Source organism: Asterias amurensis, chromosome 8, assembly GCF_032118995.1.
Source record: "Asterias amurensis chromosome 8, ASM3211899v1".
NCBI lineage: Eukaryota > Metazoa > Echinodermata > Asteroidea > Forcipulatida > Asteriidae > Asterias > Asterias amurensis.
The window spans coordinates 21,984,873-22,006,001 of NC_092655.1; the positions used below are offsets into that span (position 1 = coordinate 21,984,873).

At 38.1% G+C, this 21,129-nt stretch overlaps 1 protein-coding gene across 1 annotated transcript; it reads left to right on the forward strand.

The window, feature by feature from the left end:
* Positions 1-524: 524 nt before the first annotated feature.
* On the forward strand, positions 525-19,966 carry LOC139940985 (homeobox protein Nkx-6.2-like). Its single transcript, XM_071937391.1, has 3 exons — positions 525-1,298; positions 7,361-7,545; positions 16,050-19,966. Exons 1-3 carry the CDS (start codon positions 821-823, stop codon positions 16,311-16,313), a joined length of 927 nt encoding a protein of 308 aa, XP_071793492.1. The 5' UTR covers positions 525-820; the 3' UTR covers positions 16,314-19,966.
* The last annotated feature ends 1,163 nt before the right edge of the window (positions 19,967-21,129 follow it).

Here is a 21,129-nt window from a genome sequence, read left to right on the forward strand (position 1 = left end):
CAGTGATTCATTTCTGAGGTCACCATTCAGAGATTTACCGACAACGCTCAGAGGAAAGAAAGCACGTGTCCATATAAAATTAATTTTATTTCAATATTAAACACACCTCACTGCAACTCGCATTCAAGTAGAACAAAATTGCAATTACTGAACCGAAAAAAAAAATAGCTTAGATAAAGTTGGTCTTTTGATCAGTCATTTAGATTACAAGTGTTACATTTTGTGTGTGTTTTCCCCCCTTAATAGCATCAACCACTGATCAAGTATCAACTCACAGGGTGGTCCCAGACTCGTGAGTTAACCAATGAAAGAGGTTTTAATAGGTCACGTGTACCACCCCTTCCCCTCACACCCAACCAATCAGAGCGCGATCGGTGAGTACTATCAACTTGTAGGTATTACGCCGATATGAATTAATAGCTCAATCTCTAGTGCATGATTGATGTATTGTTAAATTGCGCCCGCCCAACTACGCATGCAGCATCACTGCCAGTGCAGCACCGTTGGAATAGGGCCTAGTTAAACAGATAAACAAGGCTGGTTTGGACACACAACCAATTGGTGTACGCTTGGACGGTAGTCAGATAAATGATACCAAAAGCTGACGGAGTGTCACACAACCGCCCGCATCTTCTTATTATTCCATATTTTGCATCGGGGTGTACAGTAAGTGCTGGAAGAGTAACCACACCATGCGTTGAGAAACCGGTGAGCTGTCAGTTTTAGTTTAAATAGGTGAGCAGAAAACCAAGTTGTGATTTGAGGTTTTATTTTTGTGGTGTGAAACGGTGACTTTCTAGCGAGTCCGGTTTATCTACGGATGTACGTATCACCAAGCATGGCAGATTCCATGCTATCCCTTCAAAACCTGATGGAGGCTACAAGATCCAGTGCTTTCATCATGAGCAATCCACCGTTAGCGGCACTCCACAGTATGACGGAGAAAACACCGGCTTTCCCGTACCCAACTCAGCCTTGTTTCACGTCTACGGGAACCTACAAACCAATGGCTATGGCGTACCACCCGGTGAGCCTAGCGAACGCCACCCCGCACGGTATCACGGACATTCTGAGCAGGCCGGAGAACTGTAATGCTGCCGCGGCTGCGGGGTTTTTGACGGGTGTCTCCCGGTTCGGTTCGCCGTTCAGTACGGCAGCTAATATGTACTTAAGTCGGCTCGGTAAACCAGTGACAGACTTGCATGTACCGACAACCGGACCGGCTGCTTTATATTGGCCGGCAAATCTCTTACATTCCCCGGCAGCATGGAGGGATCCAAGACTACCGTGTCCGCCAGGTAAGTTATAAACAACGAAATCATGAAATAAAAACCAAGCAAAATGCGCCAAATAATGTCAATTTGTTGTATTTAAAATGGTGGAATTAAACACATAAAGTTTGGGGTGTGGATTTGGGTCTTCGTCTTATTAGGAAAATATCTCATGAATGGAAATCTCTAAGTCGAACAAAAGAACAAAAGAGAAACTTTGATTTAACAATGCTGCGAAACAGACAACATTGACAAAGAAGTAGACACCCCAAAGAAACTATAATGGGATCAATATCTTAAATAATGTAAGTGAACTGTGTCATAATTAAATTAACCTTAAAATTTCTCAATTTAGAACTGTCACACATTACTAACCATACGTTTTTCTCTATAAAACAACTCAGGAAGGTTTTGTTTAAAATAAGTCACAGTAAACAACCGTTCAACTTTGTATTATAGGCCAACTGTCAAAAAAATATACTTTTCTTTTCTTTACAGTGTGTTTGCGAATAAATTGTTTGCGTTTAAAAATATTTAACAAATGAAGCATTTTTTGACATGTTTTGTGTGCCATATTCACAAGCGAACACTTTTAGGTCTACAGTGTTTTTTGTTTGTTCATTATATAGTGATTAAAATTTCCTAAGAGCCGGTTCGGTTGTAGTTTAAGACAGTTTAGAATCGGAGCTGTTATAAGTTGTGCAATCTGTGTTTACTTTATTAAAAAAAATTCACTTAATTTTTGAGGTTATTTGTGAATATTATACCCTACACCGATGTGTGATGGATACATATTGAATAATTTGTGCTTTCCCGAGACCTATAGCAACAAACTACACACTCATGTATTCGGTGGGACTTGAACCGACCCGTCAATTTTTAGCAGATTTCTTATAACCACTATCACGCAGCTCTGCCCGGTTACAAGTTGTATTACTGTACTAATAATGTACTAAATTACTTGGGTAGCTGTGTGTCTGTCACATCGTTGCCAGACAGGGGGGGGGGGGGGGGGGGGGGGGGCTAAACAGGTATCAAGACACTCTGTTTGATTTCCTAAGCTTAAACACACCGTTTCCAACAATTTATTTGCCTAATACTTCTGGTGTAGGCAAAAATAATGTTATTTGATCGGGCAACCGCAGGTAGTGAAAATAACAAATGACAAACAATTCCAAACAGAGTGGAATTGTTAACCAGGTTTGGTACAGGATGGGCAAAGCATTAACAACAGGGCCGAATTTCATAAAGCCTGTAAGCACAAACATGTGCTTAGCAAGAAATTTCTTCCTTAATAAAAACAAGTTTTTTTTTTGCGTATTACTTATGACTGACACTCAGCTGTTGTTTGCATATCCTGAAAATCACGTGGAAATTTGGTTTGGTAATCCTGTTTTTATTAAGGAAGAATTTTCATGCTAAGCAATTTGTGCTTACAGGCTTTATGAAATTGGGCCCAGGACCCAACTTCATGGTTGTGCGTATAGGGTGCTGTATAAATGCATAATTTCGCGGCTGAGCCATCAAACTGGGCCTGGTTGACTTTAAAACATGTTTTTTGATACACGTAAAAACTAAAACTCAAAATTCAACAAAATGGTATTTACAAATGTTCGATGGGAAATAAATGTAGTTTCCCAGTTATATTAAGTAATATTGAGCAATTCTATAAATTGTTGATATTAGTCAACATTGGTTGATAATTCCCATTGGTTTAAACAAAACATAGTGTGAATACTGTCACAATGCTTTTGCCTCGAGAATTTCACTAATTTTCATTCTGCATTAAAAATGTTTCTCGTTTTCCTTTGCTCATCAGATTTTTAAAAACTTATCACGACTCAATAATGACGCCTGTTTTTGTTGATCGTTTTTTGTTTTCATATTTTTTTCTGGTTATGCCATTATAATTCAAATTCTCCTCGATACTGTTCTTTGTTATTGTTATTATCTGTTAACATGAAAATAAATGTCTTGAAATGAAAGTAGGCCAAATATAACTTAGTAAACGTCCGGCTACAAATACGAGTAAACATTCTTTGGGAGTCCTTTGAAAGAGCAGTGTGGTCTCGATGTTTCGACCAGTAAACCCTAGTCGTCTTCAGGAGAATAGACCATTCTTAACTTTGTTAAATAAAGGCAGTGGACACTATTGGTAATTACTCAAAATAATTATTAGCATAAAACCTTACTTGGTAACGAGTAATTTGGAGAGGTTGATTGCATAAAACACTGTGAGAAACGACTCCCTCTGAAGTAACGTAGTTTTCGAGTAGGAAGTAATTTTCCACGAATTTGATTTCGAGACCACAGAATTAGATTTTGAGGTCTCGAAATCAAGCATCTAAAAGCACACAACTTTGTGTGACAAGGGTGTTTTTTCTTTCATTATTATCTCTCAACTTCGACGACCAATTGAGCTCAAATTTTCACAGGTTTGTTATTTTGTGCATGTTGAGATGCACCAAGTGAGAAGACTGGTCTTTGACAATTACTAATAGTGTCCAGTGTCTTTAATGTTAATTGAAAACTAATCCCGTAGGCATAGCACAGATCTTCTAGGGTGATACTTTGGTTTGGGAACCATCAATATTAATTTATTCAAAAACTCAATTCTTCAGAGTTGTTGTTTTCAACAACGAAAAAAGAACCGGGCATTACTTTTTTCAATGCAAATTCGAACCGAAAAGGTCCCTCCGGGTCACTCAACACAGAGTACAACAGAAAAACAAGTCGAGAAGACAAAGGAAAATAGTTTTTTGAAATTCGTTCGTCTAGAATTATAGACTAGAGTATAAGATGAAAAGAAGACGCATGCACAAAGAATTTCAATTTATAGAATTGCAGCATGTGGAGAAAGGGTGCACGGACCAGCCTTACCCTCTGGCTAATGGCTTTTAGCGTGAGAACAAGCCAGAAGCCCAAGCCCAAAATACACATCTAAAGGTGGCAGACAGACTTTAACACTTGTTAAATTCCACATACCAATTTACATAAATTTATAGAAATTCATATCAAAAGCATTGCGTCTCTAACAAAAAAATGAGAGCAAATAAATAAAGCAATAATAACATTAATAGACAAATTAATGAAAAAATGGAGTACTTCACTCATTAAGGAAGTACAAAATGTTTGAATTAAAAATCGTGTTAATAATAATAATAATTATTATAATAAATGTGGCTTCTTATATAGCGCACATGTCCGTCACTCAGTGACGCTCCTGGCGCTGTAACATACATTATTTCCTGCAAGATGTGGGACTACGTTTGAATTATGAGATCTAATTCTTACAGCACCATGTAATGCTTTACAAGGTGCTGTGGCGCAATTTGCTGTTGAACTTACAGTTTTGATAAATTTCAATAACAAATCTTTGAGTTTTAGTGCCATTCGAAAATTTGTACAAATATATAAACATGAATATTCAGTGATATCTTAAATTGAATTCTCTATTTATGCTAAACAAAAGTATGTTTATTATTCGTGTAACCACAATTGTCGACCATCTTTTCCAGGAAAACAAAAACAAAATAATTGTAAGAAAAATGCATTTTTTATTATTATTTTTTATTAGGAATTATTACGATTATAGAACTTTTTTAGATGCCCGTTTTTTAAAGTACAAAGCAAAGTAAAAACTAGGAATTACAAAATTTAAATTTAATTACAAGTTTGATTTCCCGGCAGTATTGTTTAATACGTCCCGCAAGAATCAACAGCAATCCAAACTGTAATACACTTCAACGACTTAATTACAATTCCAAATAAGAACTGCAATCTTCCCTCGTAAAAGTTATTTTTATAAACTTGTATTCCCCGTTAATCAAGACAAGGATAGACAAAAGTCAGTTGATTACCGTTTCAAGGGAACCAAACCAGTCAATAAATCTCCAAATGAGAATAAAACCCAATAGGCACTCATTTGATTTCATTAGCGAGAGCGCCAATAAAAAACGCTAGGAATACAATCGCGGCTTGAGGAAGCGTCTATATGTCGTGTCTGGTTTTCCGCACTTAGCCAGGGATTTTGGATAATCAAATAGAGACATGTAATAATCTCAAAAACTTCCAATTAAGGAAAAGTGTCATAAATGTCAGAGTGTTAGATGATTTATGTCGTATTTACAACGGGTTAGGAGTGGAGTTTTCAACAGAACGTTTGTGTTTCGAGTCGTTTAGAAACGGCTTCGCTTACTGGACGGAAGTGATTATTGGAAATTCGCAGAATTTAATTTTTGTATTGATTGGAAATGACATTGGTGTCTTGGTACCTATTTGGAAATATGGAAGAGTTACAAAGTATAACAATCGATTTAATATTTGAGTACTTGGTGGCATTATTGATGACGACCCTACAACTAATATATTTATTTTAAATTCAAGGAAAATTGATTATTGATTCAAGTTACACGCGACTAATAGATTGTGTAAACAAATTCTTTCTGGAAAAACTACATTACTTCAGAGGAAGCCGTTTCTCACAATGTTTTATACTATCAACCTGTCCCCATTACTCGTTACCAAGTGAGGTTTATGCTAATAAATATTTTGAGTAAAAATCACCAATGGTGTCCACTGCCTTTAATACATTGATGACTTTTTCGGATCATGACTTTATTAGTTGTCCGTAATATTCATCTTCCTTTCTGACGCAAAAAGATCGTAATAAAGACAACAAACAAACAATCAGTAAAATAATGTGAGGGAAATTCCAAATATTAAGTCAGAATATTTGATGATGACAAATCGATGAAGTTCTTACCCATGAACATGTTGTTGTTGTTGATAACATACCACTAGGATTGTGGTATGTTGGTAAACAATCAGATCGCTATATTTATCAAATATTTTACCACGATATTAGATAGCAGAACAAGTTTGTGGTGTGTAAGTAACTATTAATGCTTTGGTGACGCACACGGTGAATTCCGGATAAAAGATAATGGTTTCTGAGTAAATTCGTCGAAACTAAAGACATTTAAGGCACTATTGTTAATTACTCAAAATAAATGTTAGCATAAAACGTTTCTTGAGTACGAGTAATGGGGAGAGGTTGGTAGCATAAAACAAAGTGAGAAACGGCTCCCTCTAATGTAGTTTTTGAGAAAGAGATAATTTCTCACTTTAAACACACAAAGTTGTGCTTTTTCTATCATTATTCTCTTGCAACTTCAAAAACCAATTAAGTCAAAATTTTCACAGATTTGTTATTTATGCATATGTTGGGATAAAACCAAGTGAGAATACTGAGCTTTAACCAAACATGTCCGGTGCCTTTAAGGAAACAATTTATTACATAAAATAGTGATGACATTTATTTGTGAAACTGTTAGGGAGTTTCATGGGTCCCTATTTCCCGATGGAGTTAGGTAGTCTTCCCCCAAGGACGTACAATGGTCCAATGGAAAGCGTTTAAATCAAGCTCTAAAGCCAATCCATATATCAATTATTTCTCGCATCTATATGAGAGGGATGTGTGTACCACTTGTTCCCTATGGAGTCAATTCTCGAAGACACAATGATTGAAACGTCGATTGGTTTTGGGTGATCGTAAAATACCGATGGAAACAATGGATCGATTCTCAGTTATAGCAATGATTTAAAAGAAATACATGACAGTGAATAAACTTCCCAAGAGCGCCGGCACTTTAATCCGGAGGTCGTGGGTTCAAGTTTCTTTTTAGTTAATATTATTTGTCTTTGATCAACCACAAATATTTTAAAATGTGCACTATCTAGTCAGTTTCCCGTGTGGTTAATTACTTGATAAAATGAACTTCATGGAAAATCGATTTGCCAAGTCAACCAATTGCATGTCAACAACACAATGATAGAACATTAGAAAATAATCAAACAACGATAATTAAACAATAGACAATAATTAAGTTTACTTTTTGTTTGTGCAATCCTTCAGACGTGCCTTGATTCTGACTTCGGAATGTATTGTGTTATCTACGGTTCTTTTTATATCTCTTGCCTTTTGTATTGCATATATATTTTTGTAATTTGTTTTTATCTGTGAAATAAATAAATAAAACGAATGAAGAAAATTATTTATATTGTCTGTCCCTTTTTGACCCAAACAGTTCAGTCGGCCTCACAGAGCTGTAGCCCCGTCGACAAAGACGGCAAGAAGAAACACACCAGGCCCACCTTCTCGGGCCAACAAATCTTTGCTTTAGAGAAGACATTCGAGCAGACCAAATATCTTGCCGGACCTGAGAGAGCTAGACTAGCTTATGCACTCGGCATGACAGAAAGCCAAGTCAAGGTAAGATTCTTATTGATGTGCAAAGTCAGTTAATATTATTCCTTTGTTCAAAAATATTACCCCCTTTCTCTGTCTTTTATTCAATAACCAAAACCAAAAACAATTTTCTTATTGATGCCTAAAGTCAATGATTACTCCTTATTTTGTTCAAAATAATATCCTATTTTTTCTTTGCTCTGTATAATATATTGTACTCTTCATGAGCCAAAATTATAAGTAAAATTTGAAACTTTCCAGTGGAAGTATAACTAAGCCACCGGTTCTTTTCAGAACCAACACTACTCAAAAAGAGATTTGTACATTGTGTGTTACAGCATACCTCTCTTAGAAACCGGGAAAATGGCTTTTAAAATACAGTTACGTCTCCTGTTTGGAAAGTATCAGAAAGTTCAAGTACTGACCATCCGAACAAACATTAAAAGTTCACAGATTTACAAATAACTTACAGGGTTTACAGAAGGTAATGGTGAAAGACTTCCCTTGAAATATTATTTCATGAAATACTTTACTTTTTGAGAAAACAATAAAACAATTATCAATTCTCGATATCAAGAATAACGGATTTATTTTAAACACATGTCATGACACGGCGAAACGTGCGGAAACAACGGTGGATTTCCCCCGTTATTTTCTCCCTACTCCGATGACCGATTGAGCCTAAATTTTCACAGGTTTGTTATTTTATATATACGTTGTGATACACGAAGTGTGGGCATTTGGACAATACTGTTTACCGATGTTGTGCGATTGCTTTAAAACGGCTCACTGTTTGCTTTCTGAGAAAATATGCGAGTATTTAAGAATGGAAGCTAGCGTGTATTTGTTCAGACCCATTTAAGGAGAATACCTTCTCAGGAAAGAAGGATTCATTGTCCTGAAGGTGCAGTCTTTTCTTCGATTTCCTTCCAGAGAGACTTCACAATAGTATTGGGAAATACCCCAAAATTATTCGCCGAAATCCGTCGTCTCAAGACAAAATGTACAACTCTCAGCAGAATCATTCTGAACTTAACATAAATAATCTAATTTGCTTCCCACAGTATAAAAAAAAACCCAAAACAAATAAAACAAAACAAACTGACAAAACAACAACAATGAAAATCACATTCCACTGAGGTTGGATACCTCCAACAAACTGAGTAAACACTTATCTATCTCGTCTGTATATTAAAGTGTTTCATCGTAACCTGAAGAAGCTGAGATCTCAAATAATTTCACAACTCTACAATGGGTCACTAAACGACTTGAGGAGATAATGTCCGAAGTGTGTACCGTGTAATTTGCGGTGTAGCCCCGGGGCCCAGCGTGTCAGTTTCCGGTATAATTGCAAATCGGTTTACCGTAAGGGACAAGTTTGATTGCATGAATCAAAATGCCATCATATTTACTCAGATATTAATATAATGGTGTTGGAAAGCTGAAATTACTGACACATGTTTAAAGGAATTCCGATTGATGGTTTTGATGATGGTTAGGCCTATACATAGTTTATTTGTTAACTTAATTTAGTTTCAATTTTCTGTAGGCTTACATAAGCAAATGCACAAAACAACAGCACCATCAATATCAACCGCAGCATCATCACCAGTAACCACATCAACACAATACAACAACATAGACAATGACAGCAATGACAACAAAACCAAAAAAAAGAAAGAATACAAACAAACAATAACATCATAACAGTTAAGCGTAAATTTGTTATGCTTAGCTATTTTTGTGTGCTTATGGAGCTCTGTGAAAATGGCAATAGACCAGCGCAATATTTGGTGAACTTGACACAGAATTAATGCCCTGAATCGTATCCTTGCAATTGACCGAGTTGAGCGTAATACTCAATTCCCATCCTCATTCGTCAAGCCATTAGTCTATCACACGTGTTACTAAACCACACACCTCATCAAAATACAACCCTAACCCAAAGTGCAGACCGACCAGCTTGCGGTAAACAAGGCACGGGTGAAATTGAGCGATTAGCCCCGTCGATGATTGGGCTGTGCACGGCGGCCGCGGCGCCCACACCTGCGATCAAGTCTGAGGGCTCCCGTGGTTTCATCACACCGCCGTGTGTCAAGTAGAAACTCTGGCCGATAGATACGCCTTATTTCCCCGTGGGCGATCCATCGCGGAATAAGAAACGTTCCTGTTGTTTGTCGGCAACGTTTGAAGTTGGACCATAAGGAAAGACCAAAACAAAAACGTATGAGAGTCACAGAGAGTGTATTAATTCCAATGGATTGGGATATATGGAAGTTCTATCATAATCTCGTTTAAGTAGCAAGGTATTCTAGTACCCTCAGGTGATTTCAACTGATACCTTTAATGTGAATTCCTTCCTTGGTAGAAACAGGCATTTTTTCTTTGCCTCATTCCCCAAGAAGTCAAAGGTTAATGTAGTGAAGAAGTTCTTTAAGTATTGATAAATAGATATACCTTGAGAATATTTTCAAGACACCAGAGACATAAATGTCATTATAAGTTCAAAACCTTCCCTTTTATTTCTTCTTGTATTTTGTTTATTCCAAAATGTCATCATCGTTTGTTTGGGAACCAAAAAACAAACACGTGACAAACGCCACCAACGACGAAAATCTAATTGGATATCTGGGCGCAGCTCAGCAGCAAATGCCAAAGAAAACTCGACTAAAATGTCGTTATGAGGTATTGCGAGTAAATAAAATGATGAGGGATTACTGGTTTGGCCAGCCTGAAGGCAATGGGGGCTTAGGCATAATTTGCTTGGATCAGTCTTTATTACTTCAGTGTGTTTAGAATGATAGAAATGCCACCGCAATAACATCCCAGCTGAGGTTTGAGGCGACTCTCGGGTCTGGATACATACACAATGGTCTGGTTCCGGTATTACATCTTCAAAGGGGATCAGTAGCAAGACATCATTGACTGATGTACTGCGCCCAGGTGTATGGAACCCCCCCCCCCCCCCCTCCCCTTTCCTTCCTACCACAAGTTCACGCACAACACTCTTGAAGCGAAGTCTCACACAGCCGCAGCGCAAAGTTAAGCCAGGTCAACACGGGTCGCCTATTGGCTCTTACGGATGTGTCGTCATCACCGCGCGCTGCTTGTGAGCAAGTGGCGCTAAGTGACGACAGAATACCCAATGAGGCCGACACTTTGTGCAATAACAGAGACGACGGAGTCTCCATCACTATGGGTCCCGTAGGGATACCATCGACAGTACAGGGTACCAATGGAAAGCTATACTGTGTCGGCTTTATACGATGGGGTTTTCCACAAATCGTTTAAATGAATGAAAGGTCTGTTCTTGCTCTTGCAAAACTGCTGTTTTGAACTTTGGAAGTCACACTTGTGTTTTCTTGTTGTTCAGTTGATAATGACAACAACATTTCCCTAAATATTCTAATTCTTCGCAAAAAACAACAACTTAAGACATATGGCACTACAAACCAATTAACCGTTGCATAAAAATAATTTAGATGTCAAACTTTCTCAGCGGTGGATAATAATATTATGTTGGTTAATGTATTTAACATGCGCTAGTGTCATAAAGGTTTGGTCGTGTCTCCAAATTTGCATTCAACTAATCGCAAGAGCGTCTTGGGACCAAACACTGACTATGTGAGCGCTATATCTTGTCCACAAGTATCTATCTAATATGCGCATGACTGATTCCCCAGATAGTTCAGGGGTCGAAATTGCCACTAGCCCGCTAGCCCGGGACTACCAGATTTACAGCCGGGCTACTCATTTTTCCAGTTTGATAGCCCGACGGGCTAGTGGAAAAATAATGCAAAAATCATCATCACAAACAATAAAGAACTATGTTATTGGTGTATTGTAAAGTTTGAGCCGTGACGCGAGACATAATGTGTCTTTCGGGCTACCAAAATCTAATCAGGGCTACTAAAAATTATTGGTCACTAGCCCTGCTGACTACCATGGAAATACACTTAATTTCGACCCCTGTAGTTGAGGTTAAATTTTGCCTGTTTTTTTTTTTTTTAAACTATATTATTTTATTTTTGTTCAACCTATAAATGTCCCTAGTTTGTTTCGAGTGAGGCTGAGCCTTCCAAAGCAAATGGGGTATCCCGTGGATTCGAAAAATCTTAATCAAACTCTTGTTATAGAATAGTTTTCAATCAAAATTCATTCTTCCTTCACCAATAACCAATATTCCCTTGAAGGGTTTGTCAATCTTTAACCCAAGGATGATTACTAAGCGATTGAAGCAAATTGCCCTTATCCATTCCCAAGAAAGAACCCTTCATTCAGAGTTAAAACAAAAAATATCTTCGGGACCCCCAAAAAAATCATCGTAGGTGGTCATCATGCCTGAAAGCCCCTCTATCAAATTGAAATTATCCGGACAGGTGTAGAGTATGGTGTCAGGGGCCGCGGGGCGAGCGGCACCGTCCCACAAAGGGGGAGCGATGAGCTTGGCAACGGCGTCATTTACACCTTGGTGGTGCACGGTGATGTAAACGCGGTCAACAAGCCGTGGTGAATGCAGCGCTACTGATGTGATGGGATTCCGGTGCACTGAAGGAACACACTTTGTTAAGTGGTTGCACTTTCTGCGTGCTTTACTCATTAGCGCTTTTAGTCATGTATTGGTTGATTTGGCTGGACTAATGTGAGCAATGTGCGGGGATATTATGAGGTCGAGGTTGTATCCCATGGCGGAGAGGCGGCTGCATTAAGGCAATGTAAATGTTGCCGTTGTATAACAACAACCAAATAAATATTGATGAAGCAAACAATATGAACTGAAACGCCTCTTTGTGTAAACCGAAAAACTCACTCGTTCTCCCTTTTGTTTCTTGTGATGGCAAAACATGTCCCGTATAATATTTTCAGACAATCAAAAGGCATAAGAACAAAGAACAGACACAGAACTGAGAACATACGGAACCGAGACCAGACACAAAACTAGACACACACAGAAAAAAAGGAAAGACACAGAACCGAGCGGAGTCGAGAACAGACACAGAACCACAAAGACAGACACAGAACTGAGACCAGGCACACAAAACAGAACCCAGGACAGACACGGAACTGAGAACAGACACAGTACTGAGAACAGACACCGAATCGAGTACAGACACAGAACCGAGAACAGACACAGAACTGAGAACAGACACCGAACCGAGTACAGACACAGAACTGAGACAGACACCGAACCGAGTACAGACACAGAACTGAGAACAGACACCGAACCGAGTACAGACACAGAACTGAGAACAGACACCGAACCGAGTACAGACACAGAACCGAGTACAGACAAGTTTCCGGTTGTAGGCGACAGAAAACCGATTCAATCCTTTGTTAGGTCATAAATCTATACAAATGTAAAATTGTGGCTCAATTAATAGTGACTAATCAGCCTTCATATTTAAATTTTTTTTTCTTTTTTTTTGGTAAATGTTGTAATTCATCCTTTGTGCTGCGAGGACAGTTTTTTTCAATCAACCCTTTTAGCTATCTATCAAACACGGACTGCATGTGGCACTTGTTTTGGTGATTATGTGATCTGTGTTTCGTTTAAAAGCAAAAACACTTAATGCAGACACTTCACACTTTACTTCCAAAAAAGTAGACGTATTGGCAATGGGCTCGTGTTGGTAGTCATTTCAAAAGTGGACTTTTCAGTGGGTCTAAAATAGTTAAGTTTAATTGCCACAAAGTATGGAAAGGGAGTGATGTTTTGGGTTTTCACGAGACTCTTGTTAATAAATTGCTGTATATTGAATGACATCAATCAGCGTAAACTATCAAACAAACTCCAAGGAAAATACGTGATAATGACGTAATTGATCTATTTAATTGGTGTTTGTTGAACACTCGTTTACACGACTGGTACGAACTGTCCACTTCATGACAAACTCAAAACACAATCCGAGAAGAATTTCTTTTTCGACTAGTGTGCACACATTGTTAAGAGTCATTTATCACTTTCTTACACACATACAAGCGTTCAGAAAGTACACAAATTTATTGTGACTAATGTGGGGACTCCTATAAAAGATCAGTCTACTAAAGATACACGATGTTTGCGAAGTCGAAAAAAGGCGAGAGAATTTTACTCTGATCGTCTGCGTAGACACGTGCACCAGTGCAATTATACTTAAACGGTCAGCAATAGTTATTTAGGCGTGGATCATTACAACAGTTAAGGAGGTTGTTGGCTCGGTATCGAGACAGCCATGATGACAATGCGGTCTCTTCAACGTATTTCATTAATCAATCTATTTTCAAAACAATCAATTTTTTCCTCTCGTAAATGCAATGTCATATTATTTGTACTGGATACAACAAGAGGTGTACAAATATTCAGTGACTAAAACCTCAAGGCCTCGTTTCGTGTAATATCGAAGGATTGATTTACAGAGTGTGCACGGGAATAACTTATGAAATAATTCAACACTTTAGGAGTTTGCCGTTTTCCCGCTTAAAGCCATTGGACCCTTTTGGTACAGAACAAAACAAAATCACAGATTTACAAATAACTTACAGGGTTTACAGAATGTAGTGGTGAAAGACTTCTCATGAAATGCTTTACTTTTTGAGAGAACAGCAAAACAATATCAATTCTCGTTAACGAGAATTACGGATTTATTTTAAACACATGCCACGACACGGCGAAACGCGCGGATACAAGGGTGGGTTTTCCCGTTATTTTCTCCCGACTCCGATGACCGATTAAGCCTAAATTTTCACAGATAAAGAAGTTGTGATACACAAAGTGTGGGCCTTGGACAATACTGTTTACCGATAGGGTCCAATGGCTTTAAACTAAATTATAATTTATTCACTCGATCTATATCTGTAAAATCGAAAGAAGGAAAAAACCGACAAAATCGGCACACAAATCTAAACTTGTCTGTCATTGTATAAATGTTTTTCAACTTAGATATGTAGAGACATGTTAAGGAAACCGGTCCCCTAATTAGTAACGGATTGAGCATTTGCCATTATTAATACTAAATAATTGTTTGCCATTTTACTAATATTAAATAATTGTTGATATTTTTTTTCTACTGTCTACGCCGTGTCTCTACGGATATATTCAGATTAGAAAAGTGTAGGTTCATTTTGAAGTAGAAAAAATTACTCATCCTTTGTCTATCCTGATTAGCTAAGTCGGCGATGCTTAGAAACATAATTCTGACTTTCGTCGTGATAAATGATTTATATCATTGTTTCAGGTGTATTATCAATTGTGTTTATCATTATCAAGCACTTTAACCGCTCCATGGTGAACCAAACAATGCGACATCAAAGTCATAAAACCGAATAAATGATTCAGAAAACAAGACGAGAGATTCTGTTAATCTGGACAACAATCTAGCAAGCTCCGAGAAAACACTCTTAAGTTACCTGCCATCGCAGCAGGTTGCCGGAAGTTACTAACGATTCTACGGCATCGTCAATGATGTCAGACACGCTGCTCGTCCCATTCCCGTACTTCACCAACCGGTCGTTTAGCATCTGTTCTCATATCCGGTTAGCTTTATAGCCGCACAAAACCACCCTCCTCTCCCATCACACAACCCACGCAGCGCTGTTTGAATAGACAACGCCTGTACAACTAACGGGGTAAATCAAGTACCACCGAGTCACTTTGAAACAACCCGGTCCGGTGATTTGGACCATTACACGGCAACGCTTTGACTAGCAGTAGCTAACGTGGATCCAGCTACCCGGACTTAAGTTCAGTGTAGAAAGAAACATCCATTACGCTAACATTTGTCACGTTTAAAAATCCTAATCTGGCTTTGTATGTCAGCTATAAATTACTCGGCCATCATGGATAAATTGGAAGGGGTTTTACTCGGTTTTAATTGGTTGGACATGTAGTTGTAATCATAAAATGAGACAGACGGTGTTATGAGGCAGTAGGCTTGAACTTGCCCGTCGGTAAATGACTGTAAATTACACTTCATCTTTTTGGCACTTGGTTTCTCAGACGATTTTGTGGGCGTGGTTGGTCGTTGGCGGCGCTTTATTGATACAGCTTTTTGCTTTGATCATCACATTGGTCATTAGGTTCTCTTGTAATGAGTTCGTTTTTCCAATGAATACATTAAAGACATTAAAGTGTGGACACAACTGAAACTGGTGTCGTATCAGCTTTGGTGGAGAATGCAATATCTGTTACCATGATGCTATAACGATCTTGACTTAGAAGTATTAAAAAAGGAAATTCCCTCAACCAATTATCTCAATCATTGATACTTTAATCCCAACAAATCTGCGAGTGGAATACCGATTAAGTAAAACGGTGAACGACTATATCTTTAGTTCTGAACCAGTATAAATAATTGATTTATATATTTCAAGGTCTTTATGCAGGTTACAATAATCCGCACGTCAGCTGTTTTACATCATGATCCTGTATGTAAAAGATGACAATAATGGAAAAAAATACTTAAAAATGTACTTATAAAAGTTTGTGACGTATCACTCTCTTTACTTTTATGGACTAAATTAAAAACCTACATTTTCTGTTTCATTTCCAGGTATGGTTTCAGAACAGACGAACGAAATGGCGCAAGAAACACGCAGCAGAAATGGCAAGCGCTAAGAGAAAACATGACTCTGAGACGGAGCATCTCGCTGCCGAAGGATCCGATCTAGACGACGGCGTGCAAGGGCATCACGGACGCGGTATCAGCAGGGTCACGGTAGACCACACCACCGGGTCAGGAGACGTCAAAAGAAGGCGGGAAGAGTTGGGGTTTGCTGCTACATTGGACTCTTCGAATAGCACATCAAGTTTATAGCTCAATCGCTCTAACTAAAGATGACGTCTTAAAAACTCGAGGGAACAAACCGTGCTGTGGATTGCTATGGCTTGGACGAACTACACGTTCTGGAGTATTTACTACTACCAGTACATAAGTCGTAGATCATGACATTAGTCCATGGAACTCTTCATCTTATCTGGCAAAATAGTCAGGATTCTGTATGTTGTTTCATAAGCTGGTAACCAATCAAAAGCATGGACTCTGCCATCAGAATGATACCAGTTCAATCATATACATGAGTCTAGGAACTATACTGGCAATTCGAGTCATGTGACCGGTCATGTGACCGGAGAACTGAAGAAGAGTGTACAGCAAAAAGTGATGTAATTATTTTGTTCATGAGCGTTTGTTTTGGTTTACATGAAGTCGTGGCTAACAGGGTGGTTTAGGGGCTACAAAGGACCGTCCAAGAGGACGGTCCAAAAAGACGGTCCAAAAGGACGGTCCAAACCGACGGTCCAAAAGGACGGTCACACTGGGGTTGGTCTAGGGGCCGCAACGGGCCCTTAATCCAAGAGTCACATACAGGGGTTGCATGGGAGTCATATGGGAGTTAGAATGGTTGTTCAGGGGCTGCACAAGACGTGCAAGAGTCACACTGGGGTCGGTTGGTCTAGGGCCGCAACGGGTCCGACAAGAGTCGCACATTTGGGGCTGCAATTGGATTCACACATGGGTTAGCATTGTGGTTCAGGGGCTGCAAATTAGATGTTAATGCAAGCGTCGTAATTTTAGGCTGCAAAAGAGTCACACAGGGGTTTTGCGAAAAGAGGGATTAATCTGCCAACAGGAGAAACAGTAATCGTAAATAACAGTTACACAAATTATAGAATGCTCACTAGTTTAGTTTAGTACTGATTTTTTTATACTATGAAGTGGCCCTGCCAATAATTAGGCCTGTATTGTTTTAACAATCTGAAATAAGTTTATTTAACACAAGGTGTTAACTGTTGTCTGGCTTGTATCACTGTCATAGACCTGCTTATCGCATAAACTGTGCTTAGCAGTAATCCAGCTAAGACACGTGTAATGTACATGACTGGTCCACGTTTTGCTAACCATTATGCTAAGCAATAACAGCTTCTGTTTATCTTTAAGCAGAAATTTTGCATAGACCATAACCCAATTTCATAGAGCAGCGTAAGCAAAAGCTATTGCTTAAACAATTTCTTCTGGTCGCCATTTAGCAGGAAACCAGTCAAAAGTTATACATTTGAAATGATATTTTGGCGGGTAATATATTTCAGGTAAATTGTTTTATGCTGATCTACTTTGTGTGCTTAAGCAGCTCTATGCAATCGGGCCCATATCGCCACAGCGAAAACAAACAGAGCATCAGTAGCAGCAATGTAAAATATATGGCATCGTGACTGGTAACCTGTTTTCGCTAACCAATATTTTCCTGAGCTGAGCAAGAGTTCGTGCTTTCTAAATTTATAATTTATAAACCTTGACAAGAGCTATGACCATGGCTTTGTCTGAATTAGGCGCTGTGGCTGCGGATTGGTGAACAAGCGTTGAAGCATGGGAGGTCCATAGCAACACCCTTAGCAACGGCCATATCCGTAGCCGTAGAGCAGCATCTGCTAATTTTGATACGGCCTGAAAATGTTACAATGAAGATTGGTTAGATTGGTTTGAAAGAATGTATATACTAAACAATAGATTTGAAAGTTTGCATGGTGGGACTATAATTAGGGTAGGTTTGCGATAGCACCATGTGTAAGTCTCTTTCTAGTAGTTTTTCATAGAGTCAGACGATCAGAGCATACTGATCGAGATGTTGAGTTGTCAACCACCGGTTCTTTTTAGAACCAACACTACTCAACAGAAAGTGTGACATTGTGCTACCGTAAACCTCACCTAAAGCCCGGTTCATACTTCCTGCGAATGCGATACAAGTTTTGACGCCACAAATTTGATTTGGCTGCAAATATTTCGCAGAAGTTTAACACATTTCAACTGTGTGACGTCATTATTTGTATTCCATTCGCATTCACAGAAAGTATGAACTTGGGTTTAACAAAGAGACAAACAGATCATCGTTAATATCATCTGCAACATTTGATCCACTGTCAAGATTTATGTTTCTGCTATGTATTCCCTAGAAAAGGAAAACAACAACAACATCTGCCTGTGTTGTTTTTTTGTGGTTGTTGTTTTATAACAAAAGCTTTAGACTAAAATGCTTTGAGTAGGAGCGTTCCAATAGGACGGGACGTGTAAATGTTTCAAACTAACTTGCCAATTGAGAGAGAGAGTTATTATAAAAATAACCATTTATTAAAATAAATTCAAGACTTTCCCCCACGTCTAGTGACGCGAATGAATGTGAGACACTTTTGCATCAAACTTGCAAGATGTGGCTTTTATTTTAATTTTATTTTTTTAAAGACAATAACAAAATGTCATAATTTAATTGTAAGGAGTTTTCACGTTATGTAAATAACTGATTTGTATTTTTAATTGGTCACTGATATTTCCCCCGTGTGACTGTATAATTGTCATGATATCATTTCAATCTCTTCGATTGTATCAAATAATTTTGTTATTATTGATATTATTTACAAATGGGTCAAAGACTGGTCGTCAATATCAGATTTCCTAGAGTAAATTTTTAACATCGTTAGAAAGGAACTCATAACTTAATTACTTTTAAATATTTATTACCACATTACTGACAGTTCTCTAACTACTCATTGCCCCTCCTGTAACATAAACAGATTTCTATTTATTAAATATAATAAGTTATAAGTTCCCAGAAAATAATTTTTACAAATAATAGGATTTCAAGGCATTGGACACTATTGGTAACTTCTCAAAATATCTGTTAGCATAAAAAGCTGTTCTTAGTATAAAACATTGTGAGAAACGGCTCCCTCTGAAGTGACGTAGTTATTGAGAAAGAAGTAATTTCTCACTAAAATATTTAAAAGGCTTCTGGCCTGAAGCCTTTTGTAAGACTATCGATGCACATGCACGTGCAATAAGAGTGTTACTGTCTTCTTTCATTATTATCTCGCAACTTCGATGACCAATTTAGCAAATTGTCACAGGTTTGTTATTTTATGCATATGTTGGGATACAGCAAGTGAGAATACTGGTATTTGATAATTACCAAAGGTGTCCAGTGCCTTTAGTTGAAATACATTACTCCTATTGTAGTTGCCGACTCATGTAACGAACACTCGTCATGGCACATAGTTATTGATAATTTAAAACAAAGATTCTTCGTACACCAGTGTAATGGTTTCATGACCTAATCATAGAAGCCAGATTTGGAAGCTTTTCAGATTATATTTAACCAGCTAATCTGGAATTACTGTATTCATGGTTTCAACCGATAAGAATCTACAACATGTCACAAGTTTGGAGAAAGAAAAAATCACGAGCACCTATCTACAACTTGTGTATTTTGAAGGCCCTTGTATGGTTGACTTAACTGGTTACAAAAAGCTATTCAATCTCGTCTCTATAAGTTAAAAGTTCATTTTGTAATCTCTGTATTTAATCTACCTTATAGGCCTGCCGGTAAATATAGACTTAGACCCGTGTCTCTTTGTAATTTTTGTGTAAATATTGTAAATAAACAGTGAAGTTTGCCAAATACATATTAAAACATTATTGTATACCAGATTAAATGATAATAACTTGTGTGTTAGTCTGGTCTGTTGGGATAGTAGAAGCTTGTAACTTATGCAGTGATAATAGCGTGGGTTCAGGGAGAGAAAAAAGAAGAAGCAAGTTTGACCCCATCACTCTGCCACCGTTTTCTGTCAAAGTAACACAATCTGTCACAGCGGATCACAAGCAAGGAGTCATGTCCCTCTTTACACAACAACCTCCCCCATGGTACTTAAAGGCACAGGGGTGGATTTCACAAAGAGTTAGGACTAGTCTTATCTCGAGTTAGGACCAGTTACTCGTCCTAACTTAGGACTATCCATGCAATTTGTATATCTCCTAGGACTAGTCCTAAGTTAGCACTAGTCCTAACTCTTTGTGAAATCGACCCCTGGACACCTTGGGTAATTGTCATAGACCAGTATTCTCACTTGGTGTATCTCAACATATGCACAAAGAAACAAATCTGTAACAACAAAATTATATAAGAACAAATAGTTGACGCAACTCGGGCCGAACTCGGCTCGAGACGTTGTGACCACAGTTTTTTGTTTTCAGTGTTAAAAATTTGTCTGTGCCATCCAGAATAAAAAAAACCCAAATGACTCAATTGGTCATGGAAGTTGCAAGAGAATAATGAAAGAAAAAACACACTTGTTGCTTTACTGTGTGTGCTTTGGGATGCCAAATCAAAAGCTTCAGGGCTGAAGTCCTTTGTGATTTGAATAAGAAATTACCTCTTTCTCAAAAACTACTATTAAACAGCTCTTCATCGCTCATTACCAAGTAAGTTTTTATGCTTACAACTATTCTGAGTCATTACAATTAGTGTCCGGTGCCTTTAAGCAATTGACTGATCCGCGAATATTAATCTATTTTCTGTGAACATGCCATTAGATTTAGATGTACGATTTTTAAATCAAACTGTTAAAATTGTTTCTTTGCCTGTTTTTGTTCTTGGCTTGCTTTTTGCAAAGTGTTAGTTTTGCTATTTACATATAAATCAAATCAACATGGTAGGTTGGACGGAAAATCTATTTGTTGTATCTTTTGTCTGTTTGGGCTGTTTTAAAGGGAAATGAGGCAAATGGTGGTATTCTCTTTTCTGAATCCTTGAACGCATAGCATGCGTATAGTCAAAACAACTGAGGGGCCTATAGCTAGCCTG

Bases quoted from the DNA above. Each gene is read 5' to 3' on its own strand.
- LOC139940985 (XM_071937391.1), top strand. From the start codon at position 821: ATGTACGTATCACCAAGCATGGCAGATTCCATGCTATCCCTTCAAAAC. The intron at 1,299-7,360 runs GTAAGTTATAAA...TGACCCAAACAG, and splicing joins AAGACTACCGTGTCCGCCAG to TTCAGTCGGCCTCACAGAGC. The intron at 7,546-16,049 runs GTAAGATTCTTA...TTTCATTTCCAG, and splicing joins TGACAGAAAGCCAAGTCAAG to GTATGGTTTCAGAACAGACG.